Genomic DNA, 17,389 nt, shown 5'->3' with positions numbered 1-17,389 from the left:
GAATAGTATGGAGTGAAATATTACATTCTGTCAACACTAAATCAACCATGACTTCTAACACTGTAATTACATGTGGACAAATGTAATTACAGTGTTAGCAGTCATGGTTGATTTAGTGTTGACAGTTGTGGTGGTTTTTGTGTTGGTAGTTATGATGGTCAGTCTTGGAAGTCTTGGGTTGTAGTAACTGCAGCCTTGGTGTGGCAGTAGTGTTGATGGTAGTGGTACTGGTAGTATTAGTCTTGACAGTGGTGGTGTTGGCAGTCTTGGCTACCTTGTTGGTAGTGGTGTAGACAGTCATGATGATGATGTATGTATTGGTCATGACAGTTCTGAATGCTCTCGTGGTGGAATTGATGGTGGAACTAGTAGTAGAAATATTGATCATGGTACTTTTGTTGTGCCTGATGGTGGAATTTGAAGTGGCAATCTCTGTATTAGCACTGACAGTGGTTGTCTTGTTAGTGGTGATGGCAGTACTCATCACTGGCACCACCACTGCTGATGGTGTCAGTGGTGGTGCCATTTGTGTTAAGTGGTAATATTTCTCATCTTTAGTAGTTATGGTCCCAGTTTAATAGTCAGCCTTGGTGATGGTAGTAGTTCCTGTGTAGGTAGCAGTTGCAGCCAGGGATGTTATTGGTTGCAGTGGTGGTGAATGTTATGGTTACAACAGTGGTGAGTGATTACAGAGATGGAAATGGTGAGTGGTGGTTACGGTGAATGTGGGGCTGTGATGGAGGTAGTGGGAAGAGGTGGTGGTGGTAGCAGTAGGAGAGGTCACATTTAAAGGTTTGCATTTCCTTCTTTTAGCATCAAGAATGAGTTGTGACAATTCTGGCTTTAGGAGCTTTAGTATATTTCTAATAGTTTCTCTTCCACAAGACCAACTGAATTTGGACAACTCCAGAGATATACTTTTGCACATAAATTATTTCAGTGCAACCTCATTAGATCCAGAACAAATCAAATCAAATAAACAAATGGAATCTATGGCATCCTACATTTATTACATACCACCACTTCACATTAAGAATTAAATAAAAAATAGATCCATCCTTTCACTACAAAATTCAAAAAATCTGTTTTTGCAACAGAAAGAATCGATAGGGACAACATTCAAGCCATCTCAAGTGCCCTTACATGCTAACAATTTCATAGTAAGTTGAACCTCTAATAAAGAAAACAATCCTTTGACAAAACACCACTTTGCATCCAGAACCTCCTAGCAAGACAAAAACCTGTGCAAACAAGGAGGATCTGGAGATGGCACTGGTAAAGAACTAACCTTTCAAATTAATTCACAAAATAAATTTCCATTTTCAAGAGCTGAACTTGAAAATATTATTTTGCCCCCAAATATATACACTGAAATCAAAATCAAAATGATAATGATAAAGAACTTTGTCTGTCCTGGTACTATGTTAAAAGAAGAACACAAATTATAATTACAAACACCAGAACTGCACAACTTACTCAGAGATCGTCCTCCTATATTATTATACTTGTCCCTTCATCCCTCACTACTCCACCATCACCAATAATATAGGCTAAGTTCTGAACCATTTAGCACTGATTTACCAAGATAGCGAGGTTTTAAATCTTTGGAAACATAATGACCAGTTGTGAGAGGATGTCTGTAATTAATGCAAAGAAAATGAAACTGAAAAAAAAAATAATAATAATAATAATAATAAAATAATAATTATAATAAATAAATAATAATAACAACAATAATGTTAATAATATTAACATAATGATAATTTCAGAAGTGTATATATATATATATACCGCATTTGTGTATATATACATATATATGCATATTTACACATAGGATAATGTAGGGGCAAGTTGTATAAGAGGGTGACATGTACAGTCGCTCCTGAGAAAAAAATGTTGCCTATACGACATTACACACTATGAGGAAGATCAAGATGCCCTACAACAGAGCCATTTTTATTTGGCACCTGCTCTCTCACTGTGGTTACTAAAAAATATTTATATTTTTTCAAATGTCCAATGTAGTTCTTTGGGTTACTAATAATGTTCCATGATTAAGAATATGTCGTGATTTATTTGTTACACATTTGAATAGTAAATAGCCATATTAACATGGTTTTGAGTGAAAACAGAGGCCAAATAAAATTGGCTCCTTGATGTGCGAAGGGAAAAAAATTGTGGTCAAGGGCCATGTATTTGGACAACTGTACAGTACAGGCAAGTTTTGGATATTCTATTTGTTTGCAAAAAGTGATAAAATATTGCAAACATTGTTGATTTGTTATGATAATGATGAAATAATATATCAAATGGAAAATAGTATCTGAGAAATCAGAGAAACTTTTTCTTGTGGGTGTATGTGGGGGTGCAAACAAGTGTTGTTTTGGCAATTTTTTTTACCGTGTTTTTATCAATTTTAAAGTATTGCCAGTTAATATGTATATTTACAAGTATGGTTGTGTACATAGGGTTGTAATTTTTTAGGATTTTTTTTTTTTTTAATTTGGTGTGGCAGGATGATCAGGTGTATGGTTCAACTTTTTTTTTTTCTTTTTTTTAATATAAATGTTGTTAGGTTCAATGAAATTATATTTTAGATGCAATATGAGGTGTCAATTAATTTGTACATGTCATACCACACTCAGTATGGGTCGCCGAATATTTTCAAATCCTCAAAAAATACTTGCCCTAACTGGGAAACCTTGAAGTGGGTGCCATACTTGGCTAAATAATTGAAGTTGATTTTGCAGCCATTATGCTTTCACCTCAAAAACTGAATTTTAAACAATATTTTTCCACTAATAGTATCACTCACCCCCACATTACCCTACATATATATATAAATATATGTGTGTGTGTGTGTGTGTGTGTATGTGTGTGTATAAATATATATATGTGTATATATGTGTTTGTGTGTGTATTATATATATATATATATATATATATATATATATATATATATATATATATATATATATATTACATATATATATACATATATATATATATATATATATATATATACACACACACACACACACATACATATAATAAAATAGAATTATACAGAAACCAAAAGAATTCAGCCTCATGCTTAGTAAAAGAAAAGAAATTCCATAGGGAGACATGTTGTACTATTTCTGACATGGTGGGATGCACACAATGCTACTTTCCTTACCCCTACAAAAGCTGTGGGACACAACAAAAATAAACAAAACATTGAACACTTTTAGCAATCTACAAAATACCTTAAAACCTCAAAATTTGAAACCAACCAATACATGACTCCTTTCACAATGATTCTTCTGCTAAGTTCCACAGCCAATGTTCAACAGGGCTGCCTGAGTCTATTAACTCCCACTAAACCTTAAATTCATCAGGTAATTTCCACACAAGTCCAGAGAAGGCAGTAAAGTTTGAGAGAGAGAGAGAGAGCAAGAGAGAGAATGAGTGAGAGAGAGAGACAGAGAGCAAGAGAGTCTCAATGTACTTACAAGCTAGAGACCATCCACAGATTGCTTTATGAATAAATAAAGTACTTTTAAATTGTTTTCTTTCACTCCTCCAAACACCACAGTACAGGTACTAAATGTAATCTGCAATCCTAATCAAGAGTTCTGGCTGTTGTTTCAAAATTTTGCACTAGTGTGACAGAAGGCATACTGGTGCCTTGTGTTTCCACCCTGGCTTGAAATCCATGCCTTTGCCTTTGGATGCTGCTGCTGCTTCCTTCAGACAGTTGATGTGTTTTCCTTGGGCAGACCTGTGGCCAGACTAAGCAGAAGATCCACACTCTCTTCCTCTGTTAGTTCATCTGCCTGTGAAAATAAATAACTGGTGACCATTCCTTACCATTAAGGTTAATTTTCTAAACACTGACAGTAACCACATTTGACAAACACCTATTCTAATCTTTGTATAAATGATAAACTGCATTTAGTTAAGGTTCAAGTACCTTGTTTTGTTGTGGTTTGGCAGAGCATGCTGAACACATATACTCTTCATCCTCTGACACATCCCCATGGCTGAGACCCACACAGACATAGTGGAACCACCCTTCACATCCATCACACTGCACCCAGTCCACATTTTGTCCTACAGGATGCCGGCATCTTTTTGCAGCACAAGCTTCATCTTCATCCTCATCATCATCTTCATCACTTTTGGACAAATTAGAAGATTCTTGTCTTTTCCGCTTCATTCTAGGCATTTCTTTTTTCCTTCTTGGCATTTCTTTACCCCCAACTTCTTTCTTCTTCTTCTCCAATAATTTACTGCCTGGAATTTTCTTCTTGACCACACCTTTCTGGATTTTACCCTCTCCTGGGGTAGCCATAATTTTGTTTAATTTCGTTTTCTTCAAGGGTGACTTTGTTGGGGACTTGGTATTTCCTTCCTCCTGGTTTTCCAGAGTAACTTTCCGTTTCTTGGGTCCGGGCTTTCTTGGTTTGTTATCCTCACTTTGGTTACCAAATGAGTTCAGGGACAAAAGGGTTTCTTCAAGCATAGCTGGTGGGTGGTCAGCTGCCTGCAGAACCCTCCACAAATGGGTTGTTTCATCCAAGCTCACTTCTAACAGTTCTCCCTCCACCAACAAATCTTGTACTTGAGGTCTTACACACGAACTAAGATTAATTAATGGTCCTTCAACATCCATCACACTTGCAACTAAGCGACTCCATCTTGCCTTTTCTGCTTCAGTCTTCTTCTTGTCATTATTCTTATTGCTTGAGTATGCATGTTCCCAACTACCGTCTTCACCCTTTTTAGACTCATCCATCTCTTTATCTTTTTCAGTTCCATTCTTTGTTTCAGATCCATCCTTCTCCTTTTCTATGTCTTCTCCTCCAAATGAATTATCATTCACAGCATCTTCAACCTCCATATCCTGGAGAAAATAAATAAATAAATAAAATAAGTATATCTACATATAAATTTTGCTACACAAAAATAACATTTCATTCCTATTATTTATTGGCAAAAAAAAAAATATATATATATATATATAACCTAGGGAGAAACAACATATACATATATAAACATATACACATATATAAGTTCGTGAGAGACACATCCATTGTCAACCTGTCAACACGTCAACAAATGGCACTCCTGGAGACTACATTAAAAACAGGACTTCTCATCAGTGCTACAATAACAGGATACTGAGGTTGTGTTGAATGGGAAGGGGGAGCACTCATGGATGCCTGAGGTAAGCTAATACAGTGAAAATAGTGAGTACTGAAATAAGATGGATGGGAATGAAAATAGGCCAGGTGAGACCCCTGGTGGCAGACCAGTGAATTGAAACACAAACATGACCTTAGAGACTCCATTAGGCATAAGGAGATTATTAGAAAACTATGAAGACCATTTTTGGGATTTAGACAAGAAAAGGGTAACTTGAGAAGAATTATGGACATAGAGAGGGATATGAGTTATGAAAGAATTTGTTTCAGGGGTCACTGAACAACAAGATATGTATTACAAAGAGATTAGTGAATTAAAGAAAGCAAATGCTGAAACAAATCAGGAAGTGAGTGCCCTGGAAAAAGAATTGGTTGAGGTAAAACATGAAAATGAATAATTGAAAAGCAAAGATACTGCATATAGTACGACTATATAAGACATGATTGAACAAATGAAGGCAATGACCGAGACAATTGGCAGAAGTATAGGCAAGGAAAAGATACAGGAACTCAAGAAGGAGGGGAAAATAAATCATGAAAAGAAAATGGTATCTTTTAAGGAAATTGTTCAGCAACAAATGCAGGAGAACGCTAAGGAAACAGTCATTCAGGTAATCAAAGAAAAGGAAAATTTGGTGAGAGATACAGTAGACAAAAAGAAGTGTATAGTAGTATTTGGTCTAAAAGAAAAAATAACCCAGTTAAGTTTGTGAGAGACAAAGAAGAGAAAGAATTAGCACTAGATGTTTTGTGAGTGCAAGAATTAGAAAACAAAATAAAGGAAGTGCAAAGAATGGGAAAATATGTAGGAAATCTACCCCTAAAGATCAAAATAAGGTCACAAAGTGCCGTGGAAGAGATAAAAGAACAACAAAGTTAGTGAATAATAGTTGGTTTAGGGCAGGTATGGGTTGTGTAGATCAGATTTTTGTGGTAAGATGTATGTGAGAAAGCTATAGGAAAAGGTAAGGATGTATTTTGGGATCTTATGGATCTGGAAAACGCTTATGACAAGGTAAACTGGAAGGCACTGTGGAAGGTATTGGAGATATATGGGATAGGAGGAAAGCTGTTAAAAGCAGACAAGTGTTTTTATGAGAGTAGTAGACCTTGTGTTAGGATTAGAAATGGAGAGAATGAGTGGTTTAAGGTAAGGGTGGGACTTCATCAGGAATGTGTTATGTTGCCCTGGCTGTTCAATTTATACATGGAGGGGGTGGTGTGAGAGGTAAATGCAAGGGTAGTGGGTCAGGGATTGGAGATGGTTAAAGAAAATGGTGTGAGAGACAAGCCAGTTGTTGTGTGCTGACGCCACTGCACTTGTGACAGGATCAGAGGGATGGAGGAAATTAGTGACAGTTTGGGAAGGTGTGCAAAAGAAGGAAGTTGAAGATACTATAGGAGGCCAAACGCGGAGTATGGGATCCAATATATTTGACTTTTTGCCCAGCAGGGCTTCTGCAGAAATAACACAGTTGAGAAACATTTTACTCCTTATATAGCCCAAGCTTGCGGGGAGAAACAAACATAAAAAGGGTGTACACACAATTTGCACAAATTGCTTGTTACTTGGTTATCAAAATTGCCAATGGTTTATTTATTACAAAAAATCCACTGTTCTGATTTATATTATCAATGAGGGATATAAACGCAGATTCAAACCATCTATGTTTCATTGTATGGTTTTCATATTTTATAATCTTGGAATTATTCCAGTCAGTATTGTGGCCTGTATCGAATCTATGTTTAACAATGGCATTATTCATATTGTATATTTTCATATCGTATTTATGTTCTAATATTCTCTTATCAATACCACGGAAACTTTCACCAATGTAGACCTTTTCATAACCTAGACATGGCACACAGTAAATACTTGCTTGACGAATATTTTCCCTGCTCTTATTTCAGCTTTTAATAAGATTGCCAACTGTTACTGTGCTGGTTTTAACAACGTTAACACCACCCTTGTTTAATAATGGGGAAATATTGTCTGCAACTGAGGTATTAGGTAATATGATCCTCTCTGGATTTTTTGTAATAAATAAACCATTGGCAATTTTAATACCAAGTAACAAGCAATTTGTGCAAATTGTGTGTACATACATACATATACCAAGGCTTTTTCCCCCTTCCAAGGGAGGTAGCCAAAAAGGGAAAGGCATAAAAACACTCCCACCCATTTCATCCCTAAATACACTCCACACCCCTCCCACCCTTCCTCTTATCTGAGCACCTCCTGGATGACGGGTCATCCCTGCACCCCGCCCACCGCCCTGGGTCAGAAGCAGTGTCGCAAGACACAGTACATCCACAGCAAGGCCGCTTCATTTAATCAGCGACCCCCCCTCTCCGTCCCCCTTTGCATATAAGGCGAGGACGGGGAGAAATCCCTTCGGGCTGCGTCAAATTTACTCACACATACTACCCCACCCCCCCGCCCATTCCTCCTCATGCAGTCACATCATCATCCATATACAACCATTCTCCACTCACCTCTGTCTTCCGTCCTCAACAGACATTCCCCCTCTTCCCCAAAGCCCCCTTCACCCCATCCATCCACCTCATCCTAGGACGTCCCCTCATCTTCACTCCCTCCACATCTGCCTTCCATACCTCTTTTACTAGTCTTTCTTCACTCATTCTTTCCATGTGTCCAAACCATCCTAATACTCTTTCATCAACCCTATCTCCCAAATCCTTTTTCACCCCTGTTCTCCTCCTCACCTCATTTCTCACTCTATCCAGCCTAGTAACCCCCACCATACTTCTCAGACACCTCATCTCAAACACATTCAAACTCCTTCTCTCTTCTTCTCTTATGTTCCACGTTTCTGCCCCATACAGTGCTGTTGGTGCAATCACTCCTTCATACAGTCTCCTCTTCGCATCCATTCCCAAATGTCTATTCCTCATTACACTCTTTAAACCACCAAGGCATTTACTCGCTTCTCTCAATCTACATTCTACCTTCACCTTCACTCCACCTTTTCCTGCTACACTTGCACCCAAGTATCTAAAACTATCCACTTCCTCCAGTCGCAAATTGTGTGTACATCCTTTTTATGTTTGTTTCTCCCTGCAAGCTCGGGCTATATAAGGAGTAGAATGTTTCTCAACTGTGTTATTTCTGAATAAGCCCTGCTGGGCGAAACGTCAAATATATTGGATTCCATACTCTGCGTTTGGACTCTCTCCTACAGTGCTGTTGCAGTCGTTGCTGCTTTTACTCAAGTTGAAGATAAATGTGGGTAAAAGTAAGGTGATGAGATGTGCAAGGGGAGAGAGTGGCAGCAGACTGGAAGTGAGTATTAAAGGAGAGAGACTGGAAGAAGTGGATAGTTTTAGATGTTGGGTGCAAATGTTGCGGGAAAGGGAGGAGTGGAGGGAGAATGTAGATTGAGAGAAGCGAGTAAATGCCTTGGGAGATTAAAAAGTGTAATGAGAAATAGACATTTGGGAATGGATTCTAAGAGGAGATTCTATGAAGGAGTGACTGTGCTGACAGCAATGTACGGGGCAGAAATATGGAACATAAGGGAGGAAGAGACAAGTTTGAATGTGTTTGAGACGAGGTGTCTGAGAAGTATGATGGGGGTTACTAGGCTAGAGTGAGAAATGAGGAGGTGAGGAGAACAGGGGTGGAAAGGGAGTTGGGAGATGGGGTTGATGAAAGAGTATTGGGATGGTTTGGACATTTAATGAAGCAGCCCTGCTGTGGATATGCTGTATTTTGCAACACTGATTCTGATCCAGGGCATTGGACAAGATGCAGGGATGACCCGCCAAGATAAGGGGAAGGGAAGAGGGTAGAGGGGAGTGGAGTATGTAGGGGATGGAATAGGTGGGAGTGATTTCTATGCCTTTGTTTTTTGGCTACCTCCCTTGTAAGGGGGAAAAAGCCTTTGGTATATGTATAAAGCTGTATGGATAAAAAGATGTGAACCTTGAGGAAGGAGAAAGAAGACAAGAAGCGAAGCTAAGGAAAAAATGAGAAAAGAACGGAGTCCAAGAAAAAGAAGTTCTTTTGAAGTGTGTTAGACATGAGACTGAGAAAATACCATCTTCAAGATAAGGAAATGAAAGGAATAAAGAACAAGATGGAGAGTGCAGAAAAATAAAAGTTGCATATCCTTATATGAATGGATTAATTTCAGGATTAAATAAACTTAATAATTACTTGTCAGAAGCAAAGCCAGACGTAATGAGAATTGTAGGAACAAAATTAAGGGGTCCACTATCACCTAACAGTGTTGGAAATGGATTATATATAATCATTGGCTTAGAAATGGAGAGGAAAAACAGGGTGGAGTCATGTTCTTAACTAGGAAAAATTTAAATGTGATGAAGGTTACAAATGGAGGGAACAGTGTGGAAAAGATCACAATAAGAGTTTATTATGACATGAAAAAGAGTGTGGTGAATTATGTGCCCCCAAAAATGGGTTCTTGGAGAGATTACTCTAAAATGTTAGAAGATACAAGGATTTCATTAAAAAGGGTGCTGAAACATGGAGGTAATGTGGTACTTATGGAAGATGACAGTGAAAGGTGGAGAGGAATTATGGGGAAATGTATTACTAGACATGGAATATACTATGACACAATGGGTAATGGAAAACACCAGATATAGAAATAATGAAGACCCATTGAGATTTGATTTATTCTTTACATCAGAACCTGAAATAGTGGATTACAAAAGAAAAAAAAGGCACCGATTGGGAAGTGATCACATATCAATTGAGATAGAACTAAAGGAGGAAATATATAAGGAAAGAAATGATAAATACAGAAAAGAAAAACAGGTATATAGTAAAATGGACTTTATGAAACTTAAGAAAAATTTTCAAGAAGTATGCATATATCAAAGGCATAGAAACTATTCCCATCCATTCTATCCCCAACATACTCCACTCCCATCCACCCCATTCCCTCCCTCTTATCTTGGCTCCTGGATGACAGGTCATCCCTGCATCTCACCCACTGTCCTGGGTCTGAAGCAGTGTCACAAGACAGCACATCCATAGCAAGGCCAGCAAGGCCACTTCATTAAATTGGTGACCCCCCCCTCTGTCCCCTCATGCAGAAAAGGAGAAGACAGGGAGAAATCCCTTCGGGCTCCGTCAATTTATTTCTCATACATACTCCCTCAGCCCCCATCCCCCACCCACTCCCCCTCATGCATCAAAGCATCATCCATACACAACCATTCTCCATTCACCCCTATCTTCTGTCCTCTCCTGTCCTTCCTCAACAAACATTACCTTCTTTCCCAATGCCCCTTTTACACCTTCAATCCATCTCATCCTAGGTCGACCCTTCATGTTCACTCCTTCCACCTCTGCCTTCCACACCTCTTTTATTAGTCTTTTTTCACTCATTCTTTCCATGTGTCCAAACCATCCCAATACTCTTTCATCAACCCTATCTCCCAACTCCCTTTCCACCACTGTTCTCCTCACTTCCTCATTTCTTACTCTATCTAGCCTAATAACTCCTATCATACTTCTCAGGCACTTCATCTTAAACACATTCAAACTCCTCCTCTCTTCCTTATGTTCTATGTTTCTGCCCAGTACAGTGCTGTTGGCACAATCACTCCTTCATAGAATCTCCTCTTAGAATCCACTCCCAAATGTCTATTTCTCATTACACTTTTTAATCCCTTACGGCATTTACTTCCCAATCTATATCTACCTCCACCCCCACTCCTCCCTTTCCTGTCACATTTACACCCAAGTATCTAAAACTATTCATTTCCTCCAGTCTTTCTCCTTTAATACTCACTTCCAGTCTTGCACATCTCATCACCTTACTTTTACCCACATTTATCTTCAACTTCCTTCTTTCGCACACCTTTCCAAACTCTGTCACTAACTTCCTCAATCCCTCCTCTGATCCTGCCAGTGTAGTGTAGTCAGCAAACAACAACTGGCTTATCTCCCACTTTTCTCCGTTTTCTTTAACCATCTCCAATCCCTGACCCTTGCATTTACCTCTTGCACCACCCCATCCATGTATAAATTGAAACAGCCAGGGCGACATAACACATCCTTGATGAAGTTCCACCTTTACCTATAAACCACTCATTTATATCTTTAAAAGATATTGCACATCATTAGCACTTATCAAAACATTATTACTATTAGGGCAAGTCATTTCATTCTTCAAGTCCTGAAAACTGACTTTTTTATCATGATCAAAACCAGAAAATTCACTGTTGTCCACATCACTGACATCATCAGGGTCATTGACTGTGTCTGAAGAGTCATTATCTTCAAACAGAATGTGAACTTTAGTGCCATCTAATACATTACTGATTTTTTTTTCCTTCAAAGTATTTGCCCTGACATGAGAGTGCAGTTGTTCTGCAGTTGTGCCAAATCTACACTGCATGTGAGCTGTACAATCAAGGTAATCTGAATTCCTTTGAGGGCGTCATTGAAAACAAGAAAGCACATTGTTGTAGGTCACCACAGGACACATTTAAACATTTAACATCCAAATGAACTTTTGATTACTGATATGAAGAGAATTCTTTTTATTCATTATTATACATTTGTTTATTCATTATTCAATACTATGTACAATTTATACACTTCTTTGGGAGTTGTATATGTATGAGTTTGGGTGACTGTAATGTTACAAGAGATCTATGAAAAAACAATACCTTCGGTGTCTAAGACTCAGGGTAAATTTGAGTGGAGAGAATGGGGGGGTGGTATTTATTCCTTTTCTACTTCATGAATGCATGAATCAAGTGACAATATAATAAAGTATTCATTCTCTTTTAAAAGATATTCCAAATTTATTTTTACTGTACTAACCTGAGACCCATTCATTCGAGGAGAGGAAGGGTGCTGCTGTTTTGCCTGTGCATCCATGATCTTTTGTGAGAAAACTGATAATTTACCAAGGGCTTTTTTGAGGTCTTCTGTCTCCAGCAGTTGCCTTGCTCTATCTTGCCAGGACATTGCTCTCTCTGTGACACATTGTAATGCTTCTGCCTCTGGTAATCTGACAAAAATATACAAAAATATACAAATACAATATATTTTTTTCCAAAACAATATTCACAGACTGATTTCCTGCATACAAGGGATTGGTAAATGGATATCAGTGAGAATCACCTATTAATGGTCATCTTTAAACCCAGGAACACCCTCCCCTTCACCTGGAGGCTCTGCACCTTAGAGTAAAAATCAAAACAAGCAGAAAATATATATATATACTGTATATTTTTATCAACCACAATGTACTTTAATTCTAAGCCATCAACATCAGAGGAACTGTGGAGGCACATGCAGAAATTGGTGTATTGGTCTAAGTCAATACGGCACTGGTCACATGCTCGAAGTTGTTGGTTCGAGTCCTCGGGTGTACGTTTCAATTTCTGCATGTACCTCCACGGTTCTTCCAATGTTGATGGCTTAGAATTAAAGTGCATTGTGGTTGATAAAAATGTATCTCTAGTCACTGGGACCCATTCAGTGTTGCACACACACATATATGAAAAGCTGATATACTTTAGATTTCCAGCTTTGAAAGATCAAAGAGAAAAAGATGACATTATTACAGTATTTAGGTCACTAAAGGGGATAGATTGCATTGATAGAAGAGATCTCATTAAAGATAGAGCTTTAGGAGGTCACTGAAGTAAATAATGAAATCCTTCATGTCAAAAGAATGTGAAGAAATATAGTTGTTCATACAGATGCATATATATATATATATATATATGTGGAATTGCTTCGGCGATATAGCCAAGCTCAAACAATACACAAGTTCAATTCTAAATTCGATAAACTGAAATCAAAGATATATATTACATTGGAGCTGTACATGAATTTGAGTCTAGGTATGCTAGAAATTTAGAAAATAGGAGACAGGACTCAACGAGCATTGCTCCTTTCCTGTATCTACAATTAATGAATACAATTAGTTAAATACAGAGCCATTTTCCACTCACCCCTATTTTCTGCCTTCTCCCTTCCTCAACAGCCATCCCTCCTTTGTTCAATGGCTCCTTCACCCCATCTATCCATCTCATCCTCAGTCACCTCCTCATGTTCATTCCATCCACCTCTGTCTTCTACACTTCTTTTGCTAATCTTTCTTTACTTGTTCTTTCCATGTGTCTAAACCATCCCAATACTTTTTCCTCAACCCTATCTCCCATCTCTTTTTCCAACCCCCACTTTCCTCCTCACCTTGTTTCTCACTCTATCCAACATTGTAACCTGTACCATACTTCTCAGACATTTCATCTCAAAGCCATACCTCTTTACTATGAGTCAAATTCTCACACGCAGCACTGGATGCCCAAGGTACAATGATTGATGCATCACAATATTTGTTATAAAATATAAAGTAACTGTTGTATTACTCTCTTTCACCGAGTAATAATAAACACAGAAAATGTGATCAAGCCAGTTCACAGAATTCAGGGATCATTACAACTACAAAATAAATATAACCAAGACACCGACACTGGCATCCTTGTATACCCACTCTCACCTCATGACGCCTATGTGGGCATCATCATATGGAAGAGGTTAAGCATTTCCTCTCTTATGTCCCATGTCTCTGCAAAATCACACCTACATACAATCTCCTCTTAGCATCCTTTCCCAAATGTCTATTTCTCATTACATTTTTTAATCCCCCAGGGTACTTACTTGCTTCTCTCAATCTACAATCTATCTCCATCTCCACTTCTTTCCTGCCTCATGCAAAAATTAAAAATAACAATAATAATTCTATTCTATATCCCAAGGGTTTCTTTTCCCTACAGCAGTGCTCATGTGGCAATGTCTATGTCACAGGATCATCCCCCAATCCCCAGAAGAGGTTGGGGGCCAAACCATTACAAGAACCCCTTGCCACCCTTCAAGGTGGCATGAATCCATGAGAGCAGCTTTGGCTGCCTGGAGCTACCAAACTCCTTACCCAAAAGGCAAGGCTGAAGCAATTTACCTAAAAATTATTATGAAAGCACAGAATAAACAAGACTTCAAGGTGGCATATATCCCCCAACAAGACAATAGCTTGGAATGAAACTGAATTTCAAGAAATGTTACTGGGTACAGCATTTTTTTTTCTGAAGGGATTTCTCCCCGTCTTCTCCTTTTATGCATGGGGGGACGGAGAGGGGGGGGTCGCCAATTTAATGAAGCGGCCTTGCTGTGGATGTGCTGTGTCTGGCGACACTGCTTCTGACCCACGACAGTGGACAAGGTGCAGGGATGACCCGTCATCCAGGAGGTGCTCAGATAAGAGGGAGGGTGGAGGGATGTGGAGTGTATTCAGGGATGGAAGGGGTGGAAATGATTTTATGCCTTTCCCTTTTTGGCTACCTCCCTTGTAAGGGGGAAAAAGCCTTGGTATATGTATGTATCACTTGACCAGCACAATAATGAAATTATGTTAATGGATTGTGGAAGATTGATGGATCAAATATCTTGAAAAAAATGAACATTCTCACAGTGTAAGTTTGACTTCAGATCTGGAAAGTTGTGTTGAAAATTTTAACCTTTTACTTGAGTGATTGATGCACTACAGGAGAGGAGTGGGTGGACTGTGTGTACCTTGACCTAAAGATGGCATTTGATAACGTACCTCAAAGTTGACTTATGTTATTTGGAGCATGTTGGAGAATTGAGAGAAACTACTAGAATGGATGAAAGATTTTTTTTGAAGGAAAGATACATGAGCACAGTAGTAAAAGATAAGATGTCAAGGTGGAGAGCAGTAATGAGCGGAGTACCATAAGGTTCAATGCTTGCACCAATAATGTTTATTGTCCATGTCAATAACATGATGGAAGGAGCAACAAACTATGCCAATACATTTACAGATGACACAAAAATCATGAGAAAAGTGAAAAATGAGGAGGATGGTAGACTATTGCAAAAAGATTTAAACACAATTTTTGCATGGAGCCAAGAATATGAAATGAAGTTTGATACACAAAAAAAAAAAAAAAAAAAAAAAATCCAATTAGAAATGGGCAATAGTGGCAAAAGACCATCTTTTAATTATTTTTTGGGAAGTGAGCCCATTACAAAAGAAAAAAGAGAAGAAAGATTTGGGAGTGTTGATAAATAATAACCTGTCACCTAACAGACATATCAGCAGGATTGTGAGAGACACAGACTACTGCAGAAGATAAATGTGGCATTTCACCATATGGATGAAGATTTCCTGATTAAAGATGGGAGGGATTTAAAAGGTTAACCGGTTTTGAATAATCCCTTTTATTTCAATGAAATGTCTTTTTTAATTAAAAGCTTGGGAACTAAACTGAACTAAAGTGAAATTAAGGATTTTCTAAAATGAGCCAAGTTAGAATAAATATAAAATTCTATTCTGATTTAAAACTGAACTGACATATAGAAACTGTTTTTAGTTATATCATGAATTCACTTCTCTTCTTTACTCATAGATTCAAATGGTCATATATAAATATTTCCTTGATAATTTATCATTGAAGTGAAAATATATCAACCTATGACAACTAACCTCACTGGTAATTTTTGCAAGGCAACAAGAAGTGACAAAATTGTCTCCAATCTTGGTCTTCTTGATCTTTCACATGATGGACACAAGAATCTGCCATCATTAGTAAGCTTGCTCTTGTTACGATGTGAGGACGGAACACATCCAGCTGCAAGAGAAAAAATGCCATTATGTGTGATTAAGTTGACATAATATCAAGTTCAAGTCTGACAATAGTAAAAATCATGTCAACAATGATAAACAACACTGAACTAACACTCACTACCCAACACCTAGAAATGCAACATATACATTTACTCAATATATGTCTTTATGTTTCTCTTGCTTTCCTCTCTCCCCCCCACCACACACACTCTTTCTCTCGCTCCACACCCACCCATTTCATCCCCACATACTCTATTCCTATCTCCCAATCCTCCTCCCTCTTTTCTTGGCTCCTAATAAATAAATATATATATATATATGTATATGCTAATAAGAACACGGGTACGTGTATTCACCTATGCAAAGTAGACCACATGGAAAAAGAAACTAACGAAGCAGAGCGCTTTTGTATATTACATCTTCAGTGCAAAAAGTACCTTTTGCACTGAAGATGTAATATATGAAAGCGCTCTGCTTCGTAAGTTTCTTTTTCCATGTGGTCTACTATGCGCGCGCATGCGCACATACACACACACACAGCTCCCTTCCCATGTAATACAACTAGGTAAATACACACATTTTTGATTGGGAGATGATAAACAAACATCAACTCTACTTACTGTGAAAAAGGTCAAGGCAAAGGGAGCAGGTAATCATATTTGGCTGAGCTGCTTTGTGGCACAGGCAGAAGGTAGCATGGCTGTCCCCTTCTCTCTTGTTCCAGTTGTGCGCGCGCAGGGATCGCATTGCACGGACCTCACGCTCCTCACAGTCCTAGACAGAATACATAACATCAGGGTCTTTTACTGTAACAATGGACCAATGTGGTGGTCCTTCCACATGGACAGCAAAGCTCCTATTTTCAAAACCTGTTAACCTTCCCATCTCCATCAAAAGGGGCTTATATTCTCCATGCTGGGCCCAAGAATTCTCTATCAAAGTTTAACCAATTTGAATATCGAAGGTGTGTGAAAGAAGTTAAGATAAATGTGGGTAAAAGTAAGGTGATGAGATGTACAAGGGGAGAAGGTGGCAGCAAATTGGAAGCAAGTATTTAGGGATTGAAACTGGAGGAAGTGGATAGTTTTAGATACTTGGGTATGTGGCAGTTAAGGGAGGAGTAAATGAAAATATACAACAATTATAATAATAATAATAATAATAACAATATAACCACTACACACACGTTTATACATATATCACAAGCTAAGTCATTGTTTGCAAATGATGCAAAAATCATTATATGAGTCATAAACAAAGACTGCAGGCAATTAAAAAAAAGATTTATACATTATTTTTGCATGGAGCCAAGAATTGGAAATGAAATGAAATACAAAAAAGTGCAAAGTACTGGAAATGGGCAATAGCGTCAAAAGACCATCCTTAAAGTGGCTTTCCACTATATTGATGAGGAGATGATGAAAAATGTCAATGAAACCCTGATTCTTCCAAGACTGGTATATGCATTAGTGGTATAGTCTCCACACAGTGATGGATGTAAACAAGATTGAGGGAATCTTTGAAACACTGAAGAAAAAG

General features: G+C 38.1%; 1 protein-coding gene across 5 annotated transcripts in view; it reads right to left on the bottom strand.

Moving 5' to 3' along the window:
• Positions 1–2,935: 2,935 nt before the first annotated feature.
• Positions 2,936–17,389, bottom strand: part of Kdm5 (Lysine demethylase 5) — a 107,814-nt gene continuing 93,360 nt past the window's right edge. For all 5 annotated transcript variants that reach the window (XM_076179827.1, XM_076179829.1, XM_076179828.1 and 2 more), the window contains 5 exons: positions 16,471–16,624; positions 15,710–15,854; positions 12,016–12,205; positions 3,956–4,888; positions 2,936–3,818 (listed from right to left, as the gene is read on the bottom strand). In XM_076179827.1, the coding sequence (XP_076035942.1) occupies positions 3,732–3,818; positions 3,956–4,888; positions 12,016–12,205; positions 15,710–15,854; positions 16,471–16,624 (1,509 nt within the window). In that variant the 3' untranslated portion in view covers positions 2,936–3,731. The remainder of the gene's footprint in view (positions 3,819–3,955; positions 4,889–12,015; positions 12,206–15,709; positions 15,855–16,470; positions 16,625–17,389) is intronic.

Source organism: Oratosquilla oratoria, chromosome 43 (assembly GCF_046742065.1).
Source record: "Oratosquilla oratoria isolate Oo_2021 chromosome 43, ASM4674206v1, whole genome shotgun sequence".
Lineage (NCBI taxonomy): Eukaryota > Metazoa > Arthropoda > Malacostraca > Stomatopoda > Squillidae > Oratosquilla > Oratosquilla oratoria.
This window is presented reverse-complemented; position numbering and strand designations above follow the sequence as displayed.